Source organism: Terrapene carolina, unplaced genomic scaffold (assembly GCF_002925995.2).
Source record: "Terrapene carolina triunguis isolate 2854851 unplaced genomic scaffold, T_m_triunguis-2.0 Scaffold89, whole genome shotgun sequence".
NCBI lineage: Eukaryota > Metazoa > Chordata > Testudines > Emydidae > Terrapene > Terrapene triunguis.
In genome coordinates this window covers 2,907,408-2,928,815 of record NW_020664440.1, presented here as the reverse complement: position 1 = coordinate 2,928,815, position 21,408 = coordinate 2,907,408, and the positions used below count along the sequence as shown (strand labels likewise).

The 21,408-nt window shown below is 44.4% G+C and overlaps 1 protein-coding gene across 5 annotated transcripts in view; it reads right to left on the bottom strand.

Annotated features, from left to right (window-relative positions):
- Positions 1–21,408, bottom strand: part of PTPRG (protein tyrosine phosphatase receptor type G) — a 592,097-nt gene that overhangs the window by 85,701 nt on the left and 484,988 nt on the right. For 4 of the 5 annotated variants that reach the window (XM_026650229.2, XM_026650227.2, XM_026650230.2 and 1 more), the window contains exon 13: positions 12,143–12,275. In XM_026650229.2, the coding sequence (XP_026506014.1) occupies positions 12,143–12,275 (133 nt within the window). The remainder of the gene's footprint in view (positions 1–12,142; positions 12,276–21,408) is intronic. The other variant, XM_026650225.2, reaches the window with a different exon arrangement.

Sequence of the window (21,408 nt, the reverse complement as noted above, 5' to 3'; positions counted from 1 at the left end):
CTGTGAAGAGTTACAAAGGGATCTCACAAAACCACCTGACTGGGCAACAAAATGGCAGATGTAATTCCATGTTGTTAAATGCAAAGTAATGCACACTGGAAAACATAATCCCAACTATCCATACAACATGATGAGGTCTAAAAATCATGAATGGTGTGGAGAAAGTGACTAGGGAAGTGTTATTTACTCCTTCACATAACACAAGAACTAGGGGAAATGAAGAGGTAGCAGGTTTAAAACAAACATAAGAAGTACTTCTTCACACAACACACAGTCAACCTGTGGAACTCATTGCCAGGGGATGTTGTGAAAGCAAAAACTATAACTGTATTCATAAAAGAACTGATAAGTTCATGGAGGATAGGTCCCTCAAATTAGCCACGAGGGTCAGGGATGCCACCTCATGCTCTCTGTGTCCCTAGTCCCTGATTGCCAGAAGCTGGGTGTGGACAACAGGGGATGGATCACTAGATGATTACCTATTTTGCTCATTCCCTCTGAAGCACCTGGCATTGGTCACTGTCAGAAACAGGACACTGGGCTAGATGGACCATTGGTCTGACCCAGTGTGGCCGTTCTTATGTTCTTAACTTTAAGCATGTATTTCAATCTCATCGACGTCAGTGGAACTTAATCATGTGCTTACGTCATGTCCTCATAAAGGATCAGCACCTGAGGTGTTGCTGTAACACCATATCTGCATCTTACTGTATGTAAGTGGTTGCTCGAACCTACATCCCATTTTCAAAAATGACTTGGGCACTTTGGAACCTAAGTCCTACTGACTTTCAGGAAGACGTAGATACCTAAATCCCTTTTGAAAATGGGTGCTTTTGAAAATGTTACCTAGACACTTTCAAGAGTAGGACATTCAGTAGAGACAGGAACATTTTTTAAGTACATTGCAAGTAGGTTGTCTCATTAAACTAAACAAGCAATTTTAGAAATGCTGTGAATTTGCAATATAACAGCAATATTCACTTTTCAGCAAAGTACATCAAACAAAATACACTATCATGGGTACTCCTAAGAGAAAACCCATAAAATGATCAAACAACAGCTCCACCACTGGTCAGACAGAAAGCTCCCTCATTTCCAATAAGTTCAAACACAGGCTGTAGTGTAGTTTAATATTGAATGGTAGCTTTCCTAGAGAACCTTCATTAGTAGTGATAAATATAACAACAGTACTTGGCTCTTACCTAGCACTTTTCATCTGTAGATTTACAGACGAGGCTAAGTGCTTTATCACTAAGGGTATGTCTACACTACGAGGGTAATTCGATTTTACTTAAATCGAATATGTGGAATTGATATTGCAAAGTCGAACGTGTGTGTCCACACTAAGGACACACTAAGGACAGTAATTCGACTTTGTGAGTCCACACTAACGGGGCGAGCGTCGATATTGGAAGCGGTGCACTGTGGGCAGCTATCCCACAGTTCCCGCAGTCCCCGCTGCCCATCGGAATTCTGGGTCGAGCCGCCAATGCCTTCTGGGTAAAAAAAATTTGTCGTCATCCGTCCGTCACTAACGCCCTCCCTCCCTCCATGAAAGCGCCGGCGGGAAATCAGTTCGCGCACTTTTCTGGTCAGTGACAGCGCGGACGCCACAGCACTGCGATCATGGATCACGCTGCGACCATCGCTGCACTTGTGGCCGTTCTCAACACCTCGCAGCTTATCATACACCTTTCCCTGAGGCAGATGCAGAGAAATCGGGCGAGGAGGCTACGGCACCGCCGTGAGAGCCTGAAGTCGGAGAGTGGCACAGAGCTGTCAGAAACCACGAGCCCCAGCGCCCAGGACATGACGTTGGCAATGGGGCATGTGGATTTTGTTGAACGGCGATTCTGGGCCCGGGAAACAAGCACAGAATGGTGGGACCGTATAGTGCTTCAGGTCTGGGATGAATCCCAGTGGCTGCGAAACTTTCGCATGCGGAAGGGGACTTTCCTCGAACTTTGTGAGTTGCTGTCCCCTGCCCTGAAGCGCAAGGACACCCGCATGCGAGCAGCCCTCACTGTCCAGAAGCGAGTGGCCATAGCCCTCTGGAAGCTTGCAACGCCGGACAGCTACCGGTCAGTCGCGAACCACTTTGGTGTGGGCAAATCTACCGTGGGGGTTGTTGTCATGCAAGTAGCCAAGGCAATCGTCAAGGTACTGCTCCCAAAGGTAGTGACCCTGGGAAACGCGCAGGTCATCATAGATGGCTTTGCCGCGATGGGATTCCCAAACTGCGGTGGGGCTATCGATGGGACTCACATCCCTATCCTGGGACCGGACCACCAGGCCAGCCAGTACATCAATAGAAAGGGCTACTTTTCAATGGTGCTGCAAGCACTGGTGGACCATCGGGGACGGTTTACAAACATCTACGTCGGATGGCCGGGCAAGGTTCATGACGCTCGCGTGTTCAGGAACTCTGGTCTGTTTAGACGGCTGCAGGAAGGTATTTACTTCCCAGACCACAAAATAACTCTTGGGGATGTGGAGATGCCTACAGTCATCCTCGGGGACCCAGCCTACCCGCTAATGCCCTGGCTCATGAAGCCCTATACTGGCGCCCTGGACACAGAAAAAGAACTGTTCAACTACCGGCTGAGCAAGTGCAGAATGGTGGTGGAGTGTGCTTTTGGCCGTCTCAAAGGGAGATGGAGAAGCTTACTCACTCGCTGTGATCTCAGTGAAACCAATATCCCCATCGTTATTGCAGCTTGCTGTGTGCTCCACAATCTGTGTGAGAGCAAGGGGGAGACCTTTATGGCGGGGTGGGAGCTAGAGGCAAATAGCCTGGCTGCTGATTACGTCCAGCCAGACAGCCGGGCCATTAGAAGATCCCAGCGGGACGCCCTGTGCATCCGGGAGGCTTTGAAAGCTAGGTTCCTGAGTGAGCAGGGCAACCAGTGACTTTTCAGTTTGTGGACAGAAAAGCTGAACCTGCCCCCGTTTCTTTACCCAGTTCATTTTGACTATCCTCTCCAGTTCCATACCCCCTTCACCCCCTTCCCCTTCCCAAAAAATAAAATCATTTCGATTTTGTTAATGAACACCGTTGTCTGTATTGCTGTTTTCGCGGGAATATTTTAAACCGGGGACGCAGACTGTGGCGGGGGGCGGGTTTAGTGTTCTGATGCAAATGATGCTTCTAAACTCCCGGAATGACAGGTTCCGCACTGGTGGACTGGTTATTTCAATGGAGCCTGCCAGCACTCCTGGGGGGGACTGTGTGTATGTGTCGGCTATGTGACTTTCTGGCAGGGGGGGTAGGGTTACAGATCCCCTGCTGCGTGGATCGGTGAGCAAGGATAAGGACCGCTGCATAAGATCTGTAACCGCCCTCCCCCACCACAAAGTAACAGAGCAAAACCCCCCCCCAGAACATGAAAACCACCTCCAAGACTGACCAGGGTAACCAGTGACCGCACTGTGTATGTGTCCTGATGCTGGACCTGACACCGCCTCTGTACCCTGCTAAAGGTCACCGTCCTGTCCAATTACCAAGCCCCTTCCCCCCCTCCAGACAAACTCTCCCTCAAAAGAACCTGACTGAAACAGTAATGAACAGAAACATATTTTTTATTAACAACCAGACAGGAAACTGGGGGGTGAAAGTCGGACGGGGGCTTGGGTGAGGCGGGCAGGAAAGGACTTTTCAAATTTTGGGCAATGACAGCCTTCTGGTGCTTGAGCAGTCTGCAGGGGTGGAGTGAGAGTTTTCACGGACTCTGCCACCCCTCCTTCTTTGGACTTTGGGAGAGGGGGGTATGGGACTTGGTGGCGGGGGACTGCGGTTCCTGATAGACTGCAGCGGGGCTCTGTCCTCCTGCCTCCGTTCCTGCAGAACATCAACAAGGCGCCGGAGCGTGTCCGTTTGCTCCCTCAGAAGTCCAAGCAGCGTTTGAGTCGCCTGCTGGTCTTCCTGCCCGCCACCTCTCCTCACGTTCCATGTGTGTCCGGTGCATTTGTGACAAATTCTCCCTCCACTAGTTCTGCTGTGCTGCCTGGGCTCAGGAGCAGCCCATTAGTTCTGAGAACATGTCCTCTCGCGTCTTCTTCTTTCTCCGCCTAATGTGCGCTAGCCTCTGGGAGTGTGATGCCAAGCTGGGTTAGGAGACAGTTGCAGATGTGGCTGTGGGAATGAGGAAAAGGCAGTGAATTCCTCCGAAAGATAAATGTGGTTGTGAATCAAGAACATAGTTTTTCTCTGTGAACAAGACCATGAACCACACCTATCACATGCGCACTCCGGACAAGGTCGAATTTTCGAACCTCGCCTTCACTGCCTGGGCTTTTGCACTGCCGATCTGGGAAGCGGGGCAGGACACAGTACTCTCTGTAGCAGGCAAACATGGTAAGCCGTAGACTTGTGGCTGCTTAAAACTGTAGGAGTACCACTGGCCTCCTTTCACATTGAAAGCACTGCCAGTCTGTGCTGCCAGCAATCGGCCAAGCAGGAACTCTGGCCCTGTCCCACCCCCTCGCGGATGAGCCAGGGAAAGATCCCTGTATGCTGCCCCTCTCCCGCCCCCACCGCGTGGCTGTAAACCAGCGGTCACAGTTCTGTAAAGGAACTTGTTGCAAGCAGTCCCAATACTAACAGTCCCCTACCTAATTCAAAGCAGGTCATCATGAGCGACATAACTCTCATGAACATCCCGGACACCGAGATCCAACGGATGCTTCGAGAAAGCCTGCAGAGACCGGGGCCCTATGCCGCCATGCTATGCAAGGCAATGATACCGGAGTACCTGCTTGTCTCCTGGCGCGGGAACGTCTCCTACTTCGGAGGACCAAGTAAAGCCGCTCTCCCCAGGAACCTGATGAACAGGCTATCCCATTACCTGCAGCAGAGCTTTGTGGAGATGTCCGTGGAGGACTACTGCTCTATCCCCGGATATATAGACAGGATTCTAATATAGCTGCAGTAGCAGGCACTAAAGAGTGGAGCAGCTTGGGCAGCACAATCATGCAGAACCGGACACTATTTGATTTTTGTTTTTAAATAGTTGTTACTGATTACTTAAGCGCCCAGGGGGAAGAAATCATGATTCACAGATTGTTGTTAGTATTTAATATTCAAGTTTTGTAAAAAATAAAGGTTAATATGTTTAAAGCACTTACCGCTTGATCCTTCGCCTGAATCTGTGTCCAGGTTACATGCTGGGGAGGGTTGGTAGGGGATCTCTGTAACGGTGATGAAGAGCTCCTGGCTGTCGGGGAAATCAGCTTGGTAAGCGCTGTCGACTGCCTCGTCCTCCTCATCTCCTTCCTCCTCTTCCCCGTCCGCTGAGGAACCGGCCGTGGACAATATCCCATCCTCAGAGTCCACGGTCAGTGGTGGGGTAGTGGTGGCGGCCGCAGCAAGGATGGAATGCAGTGCCTCGTAGAAACGGGATCTGTGGGGCTGGGATCCGGAGCGTCCGTTTGCCTCTTTGGTCTTCTGGTAGCCTTGTCTCAGCTCCTTGATTTTCACGCGGCACTGCGTTGCATCCCGGCTGTAGCCTCTCTCTGCCATGGCTTTGGAGATCTTCTCGTAGATCTTAGCATTCCTTCTTTTGGAGCGCAGCTCTGAAAGCACGGACTCATCGCCCCACACTGCGATGAGATCCAAGACTTCCCGATCAGTCCATGCTGGGGCCCTCTTTCTATTAGATTGCACGGCCATCTCTGCTGGAGAGCTCTGCATCGTTGCCACTGCTGCTGAGCTCCCCTCGATGTCCAAAGAGGAACTGAGATTCAAACTGCCCAGACAGGAAAATGAATTCAAATTTTCCCGGGGGTGTGGCTGGTCAGAGCATCCGAGCTCGGACTGCTGTCCAGAGCGTCAACAGAGTGGTGCACTGTGGGATAGCTCCCGGAGCTATTACCGTCGATTTCCATCCACACCTAGCCTAATTCGATATGGCCATGTCGAATTTAGCGCTACTCCTCTCGTTGGGGAGGATTACAGAAATCGATTTAAAGAGAGCTTTATGTCGAACTAAATGGCTTCCTGGTGTGGACAGGTGCAGGGTTAATTCGATATAACAGCGCTAAAGTCGACATAAAAGCCTAGTGTAGACCAGGCCTAATACACCAGTTGGGAAACAGGCACTGAGACATTAAGGGCCTAATCTTGCTCCCACTGAAGTCAATGAGATCTCTGCCATTGAGTTCTATGGTACTGCTATCAAACACTCAGTGGCTTGCCCAGGGTCACACAATCAATCAATGACAGAGTGGGAAAGAGAACCGAGATCTCCTGACTCACTGTTAAACTCTAAAGGATGCTATTAAAAAAAACGACAGAAAAAAAGTTCCTATACAACTTTTGCCCAAGGAAGTTAAAATCATTTCCCCCAATCTACCTCAAAGAGCAGGTGATTACAAACAAGCACTGCAAAGCTTGCTTTGCTCTCTGACAGGCAGCAGCTGTGTTGCTCCAGAAATCCCTCCTGAATGTAAACATATTAGCACTGTATAAACAGCTTGATTTAATAAGAAAGGCAGTACAATGTTCCTGCTTTGTCTTCAGGATCACAACGTTGACAACTGCAATAATTCAAAGGTGAATTATGGTATCCACTGAAAAGAGGAAACAAGAAAACTCTCAAGCTATACTTGTGAATTAATTTCCTCCTCTTAGCTGAAAATGAGAAATGGATATAATTTAGTTCCTATTTAAAAATTGCTGTTGGCTAAAACTCTAAAATGTTAATTGCTTCTTAATAGTGTCTGCGTATTTTACCCTTTTTAAACCACTCTCTATAGCATGGTATTGTTTTGAATAAAAGTCACAAACAAAAACATCTGACAATGAAAGGTCACCAGTCACATGAAATGTCTTTTTTTTTCATTGCAAAACTCAGAGACAAGAACTCATTGCACGTCTAAATATTTCATGTGTTCCCAGAATGTAGCCATCTCCCTCCTCATCTATGAAACAGAAGTAAAAAGAGCATTCTGGTATCAACATGCAGAACTGGTGACATCAAGTAACCGGCTTACTTCCACAGTTCTAATGATTAATAATCCAAGTACCACCATACAAAGGTTTAATCTGCAACAGAGTTCATTGAAATCAGCTGTGTAACCATAAACATGTCTCATGCCATATCAGGGCACAGCACGGTACACATATTGGTTTGCTATATGAAAAGGTAAGTGGACAGTCACACACACACACAGAGGTCTGGAGGTCAATTCTCAAAGCCCAGAGAAAAGGAACCTATGCACACATAAGCACATCCAAACCTTTTGGTTTGTTCCCATCAGTACTTCTGTGACTAGCAACCAACTGTCTTGATATCCTTCCTTCACACCAGTGTGAATATGTTCATAACTAGACTCTCACCTTCCTTCAGCATTCCTATGCTAACAGCCACTAGAACAAACACTTTATTTAGCGGGAGTGGGGTACTACTAATCCAAGCACAGTATGGATAAGTACTGTGCTAGTTTTCCTTTGCCGCTCTACTAATGCCCCTCATTCCAGGCATAAAACAAGTCGTCTTGTTTTAGACCTTGTGTGACCAGACATTCCAGTCATCATGTCCACTGGGGCTAAAGATCCGATTGCCAAACTCATTTTCAAATGTGAATAAAGATGTGAACCAAGGTATACAGAAGTGAAATGTTAAATGATGGACTTCTCATTCCTCCTACTCCAGCAACCAGAGGTTCACAACCAACGCCAGTAAAGTTTCAAGCCAAATCTGTTATAATGCAAAGATTGGGTTTCTGGTTGTCCTATGGATATCTGAGGAAGCTACCAGCTCATTGTTCTGGGGTATCAGGCAATGGGATTTTTTTCAGCCTCATTATGCTGACATTTTATTTGCCCCTATAATAATGCAAAAAATAACACAGCCGTCTTTGCATTGCAGCTTCATTCCAAAAATGTTAAGACTAAGAAAACGAGTGTAAAAAAGAGGCCAAAATTGCTGGATTCGTGTTGCAATATCTTTTCATGACTTCAGATGGTAGCAGTGCTAGAGAGAATAAAGTGACCTCCTCATTCTAAGATCAATCATGTCACAGTCTTCATTTGTCCAATCTCCTTCAGGCAAAGGGAGTAGGAAGCACAAATTGCCCCTGCAAATCAAGAATCTCATACAGAAGTGGACAAACCACACTCAAATATCTCCAACTGTAAAGATTTTCTACTGAATACTATATTGAAGTTCAACACCTTAAAAGGTGGGGAAAACTTAGAAAAACAGAGACTGTCTTTTGCTCTTTCAATTTTCAAACTGTTCCCTTACATCTACATATTATGAAACATTTCATTTATAGAACATGAAATGACAGTTGCAAAGGATCAGAACAGAGTTAATTTTGTTATATATATTCACAAACAAAAAAATCTAACTTCTTATTTAGACCTCTAGATGCTAGGGCGTCAACACAATACAAACAATCAGAAGGCTTTGCTCTGCTTCAATGTTCTATTTATGTCACCTCTGTTCTCAAATCATCTAGGATCTCAAATGCCCAAAAGTGAAAATATCAAGTTGTTTTACCCTCAAAATGCATTGCTAAAGGGTAATCCATGTCTCTTCTGAATTTTCTAATTCTCGGTAGGAGTTTCCTAATGCTTTTCTCACACAAGAACAAAGAATTGCTGGACAGGAAAAGACCACATGGACCAACACGTCTGTCCCCTTGAGGGTTATTTTTCCTTAACTGCTTTTTGTGCTTATAGTTCAATAGCTTGTTTCCCACTCTGAAAAATCTGTCTCAAACTCATTTTCATGCTATTTGCTTTGATGACCTTATTTAGCAAATTATTCCATATGTTGCCCATTTCACTTTAAGTATTTCTTTCTGAAGACCCAGTTTATCTTAATTTCCTAACTTTTAGATTAGATTGCATGGGTGGCTTTGTTTTATTTTAAATGCCGACCAATGGAAATACATTATTTTTCCTAAGGAAAGTGAAGAAACTGAAAAGGGCACTCAAAATGAAGTGTAACCACTTCACTGCCAATGCTCTGTACAGTCAGAAATATCATTGTTTGCCTTTCCTATTGCCCTTATATATTAGTTTCATAGTCTCAAGGATTTTCATACACAAAATCTTAAATGAATTCCTACTCAGCATATATGGCATGACTGTTAACATCTAATGTGTACCCTTCTGGTTTGGTTATTGACTCCAAATTTGTTATTTTATATTTGGTCATAAATATCTTTAGACTGCTAATTATATTCATATATTTATCCTTCATGTAGAGGTCCAAATGTATATTTTTCATGTCTAAAGTAATATTGAATCTCCTTGAGTTTTCAGTATAGATTATATACATAGAGAGGCTATCCATTGTTGTGATGGGGTTTAATGTCTGGTTTTCATAATTCTTATTAACCTGTTAACAAATGGTTAATTACTCATGCAAATTATAGAATAGACAAAGACTAGTTCCTGTGCCTTTATGCTATCAAATAAGTAACTGAGTTTCAATTAAGGTCTTTCCCCATGTTCCTTCCTTCCTCTATGTAGTTTTTTGTTGTTACTGAGCAAATTAAATCTCCTAAAAAGTCACCTGAAACATTTTAAGGATAATGTGTTGAACCTCAGTTATATTTTAATTTTAGCCACCTATAATATAGCCATCTCCATTAAAAGCACTTACTAACAGTTGCTCTATAGATATTGGTGATGGAGCCGGTACTGCAATTCCACCGTATATCTTAGAGCAAATTTTTGCTACCGCTTCAGCAAATCCAACACTAGTTTTCTCAATTACTCCTCACAGTTCATTAGTGAAATTGTACCAAAAGTACCAACATTTCCCAAATAACGGATATACGGTAATCTCCCAGTGCCATGCAACCGTTTTCCTGGATGATTCCTATTAAGATTTTTTTTCAATCTCAAAGGCTTTTTTCTGAGAAGGGCCTTTTAAATCACTGTGAGATAAATATTACCCTCTATCATACTATGCCTGTAGAACCTCATTTACTTCAATGGTGTTGCATGGATGAGAAATTTGCCTCTTTGTTTGTGTATCTGGAGGAAAAATAGGACAGATTTTAGAAAGAAGATGTACAATGAAAGAAAGGCCAGCTACGTGGGTGCCACTGGCGTCTTACAATTTAATCTTTTAACTAATTAATGTTACTACTGTATTCATGATAGCCTCATAGTAATGTTAATTATTTGCATCCGTTAATTGAAAAGATTTTAATGTGGAGCACTGTTGCCTATTTATTAATATTTGTTTGAACTTCCAGATCCATCAAGTTGGCCAATTAATTATTGCTCAAAGATGTTTTAGAAGATAGACTGGTAGTCTCCTAAATTGGTTCTTTATGGAAGATGATTAAAATACACGGATTTCTAATGATACTACCCCTCCCATGCCCTATTTAAACTGTTTTTGAAATAAACTATTTGTATTAATCAATATTGACATTTGTACTGGGTTAATCCTTTGTAAATTTGTGCTCAACAATTTGAAGAAAAATGGTTTTAAAGACTAACAGTGAAAACTTAAGTTCTTTTGATACAGACCCAAACCAAAATGAACACGGATACTACTGACATCAGCGATAAACACTGCACCCAAATCCAACACCGCTGATCTGTGCTAGAACCTGGAAACAGCGGTCTCCCATTTCCCATTAGATGGTTACTCCATCTAAACATCTGGGTCCCCATGACAGCAAGTGGGTCTGAAAGCTCTGGAGCTCTGGACTGGGATGGCAAAGATTTAACCAGTAGAGACCTGCTGTTTCCCGGCCCTGCTATTTAAACTTTTCCTTTCTGGACAGGCACTCCAGGGCTTTCTGAACTAGTCATCCCTCCTGTCCTTCAGGATCCAGATTCTCTTCTAGAAAAGAAATGGTAAATTCCAGAGCAGAAAAGCCCTGGGTCTCTCCTCAGAGCCTGTCTTGCACAGAAGTACATGCTAAAGTAAACTCCATCAAATAACTTCATCTCAACAGAAGACAAAAGATGCAGTGGCTTCAGGTACATCTAGAAAGATGCTTAGAATCAAATCTGTTTTAGGTCTAAAGTGAGATGAGTTTAGTGATGCTAAACCTAGTTCCCTCATGGGGGAACTATCATCCCCATCATTAAACCAATATACAACTTGGCCTAACCAACAGGATCTCTTCAGAAGAGGCAATCTGAAGGGTTTGTTTTTATTGTATTTTATTCCCATAGGCTTTACTATGCGTTTCATTACAGTAGTATCTGGGCCCCTCACTAATATTACAGAGCTAATCCCCAAAACACTGCTATGAGGTAGACAAGGATTATTGTCCTCATTTTACAGATGGGGAAACTGAGGCACAGAGAGCTTAAGGGAATTGTCCAAGATCATACAGGGAGGCTGTGGCCAAGACAGGCCTAGAACTCAGAGCCCCAGTTCAATGGGCCTTTTTCACAAGACCATCTTTCCCGAAGGTCAGGATTGACGTGTGTTCTTACAGCTATTTAAGGAAAGGTAACTGAGGAGACACTAGTCTGTGCTACAAGTGGTTTTGACTATTGCTACCACTAATCTCATTTTCATGACACGAAAATCAATACCTGAAACACTTGAAATGCTGTATATACTCGTTCATAAGCCGAATATTGTTGGTAAAAAAATGACGCATCAAAGAGCGGGGGTTGGCTTATAAATGGGTCTACACCAAAATCTGATGATTTTAAACTCTATGGAATCATTAAATTGAATATTTAATACATTGTCGTTTTGTTTACCTGGAGCATCAGCAGGTATGGATTCGCCGTTCTCAGCCAATGGGAGCTGCGGGAAGTGGTAAACCGCAGCCACAGGGAGCTGAGGGGCTCCGTGCCTGTGAACGCTCCAGGTAAACAAAACGTCCAGGCCCACTAGCGACTTACCTTAACGGGCCAGGAGCCAAAGTTTGCCAACCCCTGAAATATAGGGTTGGCTTATGAAAGGGTCATACAATTTTTTGCTATTTTTACCTATCCATCTTGGGGGGGGTCGGCTTATAAGCAAACAGGCTAATGAACAAGTATATACGGGTAGTTAACCAATACAGCTGTCCTAACACCTCTAGAGATATCTAATGCATCCATCATTGTCACAGCCAGTAAAATAAAAAATACAGAGAAATATTCAAAAGACACTCCCAACACTCTTTTCAATCACAATCAGTTCCCAATGTAAAGGCTCACCTCCAGTAAACCAGCACGGCAAGAAGGAGGATGAGGCACAAAAAGGTCAGGGCCGACACCACAATCAGAGGGATGATCCATTCCATTTTGCCAGGAGAAGGTCTGGTTGCCATACTCGAGCTATTCTTGTCTGCTGTACAGTAAGCATATAATGAACATCATCAGTACCAGTAAAAAGAATGATGCTACAATGGCTACATTTATACACAGAATTAGAACTGCCATCACTCCAGTTACACTCCAGTTCACATGATGTGAGCAAATAATCAAATAATTCAAAAAAGTGTGTCGCTCAATCTTTCACTTTTATATAAGCATTACAGCATGAAAGTATGGTGCATATACAATGCATCAACTAGATTCTACTACTGTACCTAGTTCCAATCTTAACTTACTCACAATTTTAGGGCCAGGTCCTGCAAACAGGATCCAAGTGTTACTCTTACCATCAGAAGTCATTCCCCCAGGTCAATGAATTAAGAGCTCCGCGTGGTAAGTAAAGTTTGCAGGTTCATGCCCCTCATTTGTAAGTGCTCTGGGGCAGGGAATGTGTTTTACTCTTTTACAAAGCTCTGTGTAAAATGTACTTCAATGTATGCACTCTTGTAATAACTGCACTTAGAAAAAACCTCAACATGTTATCAATCCAGTAGCACATCATAATGTTCGGTGAATTGTTAAGGTCTGTTGAGTTAGGACATAGGAAGGTACTTTTAGAACACTGATTACTGAAGTGGGTGGATAGATGGAACCTGTTGCAATTAACTGTGGACATCCTTACTTCTCAGGTTTTATATAAAATAAAACTATGGCAAGATCCTGGCAGCGGATATCAGGATGAGTCAGCAGAAATAACACGAGGATGATAGGGCCTTGCATACACAAAAGTAGAGGTCTCAGTCAGGTATTGGGACCTATTGTTCTAGGAACTGTATACACATATAATGACAAGAGGGACCCCGCCCCATAAGAACTTACATTTTAAGGACCATTCCGTATTTCAAAAAGCCCTCTACCTTGTGCAAATTCACAACCTGTTGAAAAGTGAAACTTTCTTGCACAACAGCTTAAGTGAAAAATTATTGGGTGCAGTTTCTGTCATTCATTTTGCATTACTTAAACATCCTGCTGGCTGTTCCACAAATGTCAGTAAGAAGCGGCAGGGTAAGGAAGATTGTAAATGGCTTCAGATCTGAACAAAGATGGAAAAATACACACTTGACTTTTTGTTCATTCCCCCTCACCCCGCCATGTGTTTTCTCTGACTAGAGCAATTCCATGCTCTTGTTCCATATTGTATTATGATCTCTTCTGATACAGCAGCAAATCTTACCAGAGAAACATAATTGCCTTTTCACCATAGGTAGGCAAAACACGGATAATTGGATGTCACATAATATGAAGTCATACTCTATTTTAATAGCATTTAGATTATACTCCTCCATAGGCAGGAGTAAAATTCAAACAACATGGAAGTAAAGGTTAATTGTAAATGCTTTTGCCAGACGGCTGAAAACAGAGCAAGACCATAGGCTGTTGCAAGCCCAGCAAGAAATCTTTCTAGTTTTAAGAAGTAGGCTGATGGAGGTAATGCCCTTTGGCAGGCAAGCCTAAATGAGGTGCTAATCAGAGGGATGTTTGGGGGGAAGTGAACGTGTACTGAGTGCAGAATTGATCACAAGAGAGATGAGTAGCCAGTATCATTCCTAGTCTCTAACCTCAATGAATAAAGGTTGCAGAGGGCACCGGCTTTGCGCTAACTTGTCTCAGGCACATTATTCAGAGTTTTTATTTAAAATATGTGTGCACAATACATGAAAGCTTCACATTGTATGCTTTAGTCATTGCAATACACTAACAATATACCACTATTAAGACATTTGATTTCATTTAGTAGTTCAGAGCAAGAAAAATCTTTTCATCAGCGGAACTCAAATTGCTTTAAAAAAAACTAAGCATCACAACTCATGTGTGTGTGGGGGGGGGGGAGTACTATTGATCAGAGTGGTAGAGAAGAGCAAATTAAAACATATGGTCCATTAAAACTTACTAGGAAAGTGAAATGCCACCGGCAACCCCATGCCAGACAGAATATTACTTCATTTCTCTCCTACAAGGTGAGTGTTCCATACATGATCCTCTCCTTACGCTTCGGCATAAAAATGTATATTAAAAAAAATGCACGAAATAATTCACATTCCTTAGCAAACACAGCCTGACTTAGAGTTTTGACACACCGCAATTCAGTATAATACTTTTGTAATATTCATGATGTTTCTTTTATTTATTCTACTGGGGAGATTGTGCTTATCTGACCTCTCATACCCGTCTTGCCACAGATGTGAAAAGAAGAAAGAGCTTAATATGTCAAAAGGTAGAATAGCAAACACAATTCATTGATGCTCAGGGCTGAGATTCCAAGTGGAAATGGCCAAGCAACAATCTGCCACTAGAGAGAAAAAACTAGTTTCTTGGTTTTGAAGAGAAACTAAGTGTTTTTCACTGCTTAAGCGATATTTGGAGTGAATTGCAATAAAAACATCAGCGAAAGTTGCTATAAGATGACTGTTGATGCTAGAAGACTTTAGCAGTACATCTGGACTGCCAGCAGGTGCCTTCTTCAGTATAGGGGAAGAGAAGCAGATTAAAAGACAGCATGCTGGGTAACATGAACAAAACGTTGAGGAACTGATACATTGAAAAGAAGGATACAGAGCTTTATACTTCTCTGCACTCTAGCAAAAATCACCCTTTCAATCTTTCATTTTTAAACTGAGAACACTGAGCAGTGGTAGAACAAATAATGTATCCTCGTTGTAACTGTGCCCAGTATATGCCTTACTTCAGCATAAAAAAAAAACATGGACGAGGAAACTCCAATTTTGCTAAGAAATGTAAACAGTTTCCAGTGGCATATGTCATTGTTGAATTAATTCAGTTTGCCTTTTACTGGCTTGGAATTCATCCCAGTAGGAAGGAATAAAAACTATAATAGCATATCTGCTTCAGGAAGTCCTACACAACATGAGCTCAGGCAGTTCAAAATCCACTTCTCAGTGTGCGGAAGGGTGTAGGTATCCATAACAATCACTTTCTTGAGAAACACTTATTCAGCACTTTCATCTATTTCAGGACCTGGCACAGGAAATTGGAGAGAGAGAGAGAACAACAAAGGGTGCTTTGGCACGGGGATTTATTGACAAAGGTCAATGGGAGAAAGAAATCCTACAGTCAGAAAATTCTAGTCTCTAAAGCTTTCTCCCTGAGAATATAAAAATGTTTATTCTCCAAAAGTAATGCCACTTGTCACAATAAGCAATAGTTGCTGGCAATATATTACCTACCTTACCTATGCCTTGCTAAAACTTCCCCTTTATCATCCCTTGACACCGCATAAACCTCCAGCGCAGAGACAAAGTTCTGTTTGTCATATAATTTTACATACAGATAACCAAGACAATAGATATGTTCTGAATCCAACAAAATGTCATTGTCCGAGCAGAGCTGTCTCATATCATCCACTCATTCAAATGAAAGGCAATTGTCAGTCATTCCTTTGAGTAAACGAGACTACAAGCTGATACAGAACGGTCAGTTAATAGCACTCAGAGATAATGTCAGTCATTCTAAGTGTGGAAATGTGAGAAGTTTTAAAAATGTTTTTTAAAATGTCATCATGCCAAAAATTTTTTACTTATTTATTTATAGGCATTTCTTCAGTGCTTATTCCTATTGACTGCTATAACACTTAAATGTGCCATTTCATTATTTAATAAACTGATGCTGATGACCCATAACTATAATGTCAAGTAATCAGGATTCACACTGTTCTTCTGAATAAGATCTCCTCGTGTAATCCCGTACTTCCATTTACCAGCATTCAAACCCTATTACTGTATGCTTCTACAATTTGCCACGCAAAACAGCTCAAGAGTCACATGAAAATACAACTTAATAATTCTTGCACATATGGAGAAAGAGAATTACACAGATGTTTAATTATCCTAATGAGATTATCCCCAAAAGGCTTTTGTAACCTCAGCCCCGGTGAAGATTGTTCTGAAAACCAAAGCACTGAAGTCCTATATTGAGACTAAATAAGGTTTAGAATGCATAACATGATCTCACTATAAAGCCCTCTTGTGAGCAAACTTGTGTGAAGCTTTGTAACCCCGTAGGGAATAGGGAGGAGTTCCTATCAAAGGGTCAGGGTCTAGATCTATATTGTTTTCAAGCTATGCTCATGACCCAGTTTAAAGCACCAACTGGAAATATGTTAAATTTGTTGATGACAGAGGTGGAAAGTGAATACATTATCTTGTATCAAATAGTATTTGTTGACGCTTCCAACATGGCAAATCAAAGTTCTGTTGGTTAATATCAGCAATTACATGTTAAGACTGAATCGTGCTTTTTTGTGCAGAATATCACTTCTAATTTCCAGATTTAAAAAATCCTGAAGAATTCTGAGCAGCTGTGTATTTTACAGTTGCAGATCAAGATACAATTAGGCAAAAAACACAATAGAGAGGGATGAGCAAAGAACTGAAACAGGAGCATGTGAGCAAGCACTCAATAGCAGAAGGAACCATTAACATGGGCCAATAACACCAGACGAGGGGGCCAATGCCATTCAGAAAATAATGACATGGCCTCAGGAAAGGTATGTATATGTGCGTGTGAAATAAGCGCTGAAAGAAAATGAGGCTTCCTGTACTAATTGGCCTCTCTTTCCCCATAATTTCTCACGTGTTCCTATTCTCCTCTAGTCAGCTGGGCTTCCCCTTTCAGTTATCTCCTTACGCACTGCTAATTTGATTCACTATAATTAATTTTGGAAGTGTACATTGTTATAAAACAATGTTCTACTCTTTAAAATGATACAATTTTCCACTCAAAAACCCCATCAAAATAACTTGACAGCGAATTTGGCTTCTCTGGTTCACTGTAGAAATGAAGTATCCAAAAAAAAGCTGCTTTGTCCTCTAGAGACCATAATCAACTGCACAAACTTTCCTTTTTGCACATCTTGGGAGTGCTTTGCACATGTTTTTCACCCGTACTAGTTCTCAGCAATGCTTTAAGATACTTCCTTCCACACTAGCCACCTCAGGATGCTAAGTTTCACAAACTTTGATCGAATGACATGTTTATCTCAATGTTGCAAAAGCCACTTAAGGCCTGCAAACCATTAGCTGTGACAGGAGTGTTTGCTGATGCAAGGAGTCTCATTGAAGACAACCACATGCATGAGCAAAGGACCAGTCTCTTTGCATGAATGAAGGGGTTGCCAGGATCAAGAGAATAAAAGAGAGAGCTTTAGGGCATCTGAGTAGCGTTTTGGGAGTGAATGGGTGTGTTGTGTATTGAGATGTGTACTTGAAGACATAATTGAGGGAAAACTAAGTTGAGTTTGCATTTAGTGCTGGGAGTGGTCAGTTCCATGGTCATACTTCTCCTCAGTGGGAGTCCATTCCACAGCCTACACCATAGACGTGCGTAGCACATTTCATTAGGGTGTGCACCCAGGGAATTTTATTTTGTTTTATTTTTTTAAAGGTGAACATCATAAAGGTTGGGGTGTGGGTGGGAGAGTGGAGTTTGGGAGGGGTGCGGTGTGCAGGAGGGGGCTCAGAGCAAGGGGTTGGGGTGCAGGTGCAGCAGGGGGCTGAGGGCAGGGGGTTGGGGTGCGAGGTACAGGCAGGGGGTTGGGGTACAGGAGGGGTGCGGGGTGCAACGTGGGCTCAGGGCAGGGAGTTGGAGTGCATGGGGGTTGGGGTGCAGCAGGGGTGCGAGGTGCAGGCAGGGGGCTTAGGGCAGGGAGTCGGGGTGCATGTTGGTGCAGGGTGCAGCAGGGGGCTCAGGAGAGGGGGTTGGGGTGCAGGAAGGGTGCGGGGTGCAGGCAGGGGACTCAGGGCAGGGGGGGTGTGGGGTGCAGGCAGGGGGTTGGGGTGCAGGAGGGGTGCAAGGTGCAGGCAGGGGCCTCAGGGCAGGGAGTTGGGGTGCAGACAGGGGGCTTAGGGCAGGTGGTTGTGGTGCAGGAGGGGTTCGGGCTTACCTGCAGCGGCACGCTCCCTGCCTGCCCGCCCTGGCCCCATGAACGCTCACCACGTTCCTGCGCGGCCCCTGGGGGGGGAGGGGAGGCGGCACAGGGCTCCGCGCGCTGCCCTTGCCGCGCCTCCAGGTACCTCCCCCGAAGCTCCCATTGGCTGCAGTTTCCCGTTCCTGGCCATTGGGAGCTGCGGGGGGCGGTGCCTGGAGCAACGCATGGAGCCTTCTGCCCCCTGGGGCTCCAGGAATGTGGTTCCGTGTGCCGGCCGCTTCTGAGAGCGCATGCGGCACCACGGGGGAAATCCGGGCCGCGGGCATTAGGGTGTGCCTGGGCACACACCGTGAACGCCTATGGAACCCAGCGCCTGGGAAACTTCCCTCTCCCGCCCTCGCTAAGTGCAAAGTTTCCTCACCCCAGTCAGAGTGTAGCGGGTTGTAGAGTAAGGGGGAAATTATCTCCCCTCCCCCGGCACTGCGGTGCTTATGACCCTCCTCCTCCAGCAAAGGGCAGAGCAGTGCTGTACGGAGGCTACTGTGCTGAAACCCTGGTGCACTCAGCCCCCACCTTTGATGCGAGAAAGTTCATGAGAGAGTTCCCCACCCTGAGGCTGGGGGATGCCATAATTCCCAATGCGCCACTTTCCCCTCACAGGAGCAGCAGGGGACTTTCCTCTCAGGCCCTCGCTCAAAAACAAAAGCCAAAAAACCCGGTATTCAGTTGCCAAAGGTCTCCCCCCCCCCCCCCCCCCCCCCCCCCCCCAGGCAGCACAGCACTGTCTCCTGGAGGGGATTGATCCCGAGATTCTTTCACAGTAGGGCAGGGTGCTCAGGAGTCCAGCGCCCTTCCCACTCGCGTGGTTACCCTTCTTCCCTCACCCGCAGCTAGGCATTGCCTCTTCGGCCTCTGACTCCCCTCCCATTCCTCACCCCGACCCCCTGTGTGCTCTATGTGGAAATCAGGATAAAAAAAGGAAAGCTTGAAAGAGCCAGGCTTCCTCAGCCATTTCAATTTCAATTATCTGAACGTACTGAACAAATTCCTGGGGAACTTGCCCTTAGCGAGCAACCAGTGGCCTCTGCAGTCCCTGAAGGGGCCACTGGGACAAAGGTTCACATGATGACATGAAGGAGGACTTCACTGAGGAGAAGCCTTTTCCTCTCAGCCAAGATACACAGATATATAAAGGGATCCAGATTCTAAGTCTTCCATCCCTCAGGGCTATGACAAACATTGCAAAACTCCCTCAAGACACAGCAAAAAAGTGTTGGTCCTTCCCAAAGATTGATTCAATGGTCACTAGGTTTGTGACAAATCCTCTGGTCTATTAGAGACTAACATTTCCCCCCCAGAGCCCAGGGACAGAAAAGGGGACTCTAACTTAGGAAAATGGTGTGAATTGGCCCTTAAAGGTCTCTGCATGTCCCTCAAGGTTCACCTTCATGTTTCCTCTTCTGCAGATTCAAGACCTAGGAGCTTAACACCATCTGCCTCTGAAGTTGAAAAGAAGCTAGACCACCCCCTGTTCTTGAACAAATTTGTATGTGATGCCACCAGAGAGACAATTAAGATTCCGGCCTGGGAGATGGCAGGAAACTTTGTCACTCATCACTTCCTCTGGCTAAAACTTCCTCTGGAGACTGGCTCTAAAGTCTGACTCACACACTTCTCCTTATAGATATCCTGAGCCAGAACATGAAGGACACAGCTGATCCCAAGATGTCACTTCCCTCACGCCAGCGTAGAAAAACCTAGAACCATATTGGCTGTGACTTCTATAGGCTGACTGTCCTTTTCTCAGGTCTCCAGGAAGATCCATTACATGTTCTGTCTTTCCAGATAGCCCACAGCCAACTTCCAAGTGAACAATGCCCACAGACCTGATAACTGATTAGCACAAGCCATGCCGGACTCCCTGGACTGCACCTGGGCTACTTCCTTTCCTCCCTCCAGAGATTCCTCGAGGCATATGGGCTCTCCGTGTGTCAGACAGAGTGGGAGCAAGCCATGTCAGACTAGTGAGTCCTATCCATAATAAAATATGGCTGTGCATTAGCGTTTTCTCACCTTCCTCACACTCTGCAATGGGTCCCATCTTTTCTTAACCCCCCCCTTACTCACACCCCAGAAAAACTAATGTGATAATAAACCATATGTCCTCTGATGGACATCGGAGCCATCTGTCCATTTCCTCTCTCATTTACATTACACTGGCAGTAAGCCATCAGGCTCTTTGCTAGAGCTTGCACAAAGGACATGAAATTTGGACATTCGAGGAAATCAGGACATTAGGTACTGCTAAGCAGGGGAGGGAAGAACCCAATACCTCTATTCAAGAGGCAGATTTGCCTTCACAGAGCAAGCCAGGTGGGCTCGAAGTGAGATTCCACTATGCCCAATTCTTACGACTTGAGCTCTGACTCAGCACTGCAAAAGCCAGAGCGCACATGCGTATCCCGACAAAAAGCAGACATGGTAAGGTGGGTCTTGCAGGCTGCCTACGCAAGTGTTTTAAAGCATGTATGGTGGGAAGAGCTGACTTTGAAGAAAACCACCATGTGAGACCATGGAGTAGAAGAAAGAAAGCTAGAAAATCAGCAGAGTCTGCATAAAAAATGTCAGCAAAACCGGGGTTAGAGCATGACCGCTCCACGGCTGCTAATCTGTTTTCTTGCAGAACAGTTCTGAGTCGCAGCATTAGAGTCGGATCAGCATTTCTATAACAAACCTCATTAAGGATTGGGGGCTTTGATTTTTTAAAATTTAGCCGTGAAAATTGATTCTGAGCTGTAACTTAGCATAAAAGGTCTGGATTTTAATCTTTATAAATGTAAAAGAGAAATAAATATTTAAGATGCTTTTTCACAGTATTCTAACTCCACAACAGCTTTGCTGGAAAACAAAATGACTAAACATACTATAGTTCTGAAAAATAAACAGTGATTTTTTAAAAAAACCAAACAAACATACATCATCTTACAGTCGCTCAGACAGTCATCTCATTAAAACCTCAGAGGGAGACCAAGGTAAACCCTGTAATTGGATCCACGTGACACTAGCAGTGCAGAACCCCCTTAACTTCCATGGACTCTGTGAAATATAAAGGACCATCTACGTGGATCAGGCTTGAGGATTGAGGCCTGTGAGTGCGTGGTGAGAAAGAAGCCAGCCAGATATGCTGGAGCTAAGCAGTGAAAGTTTTACGCATAAATAAAAT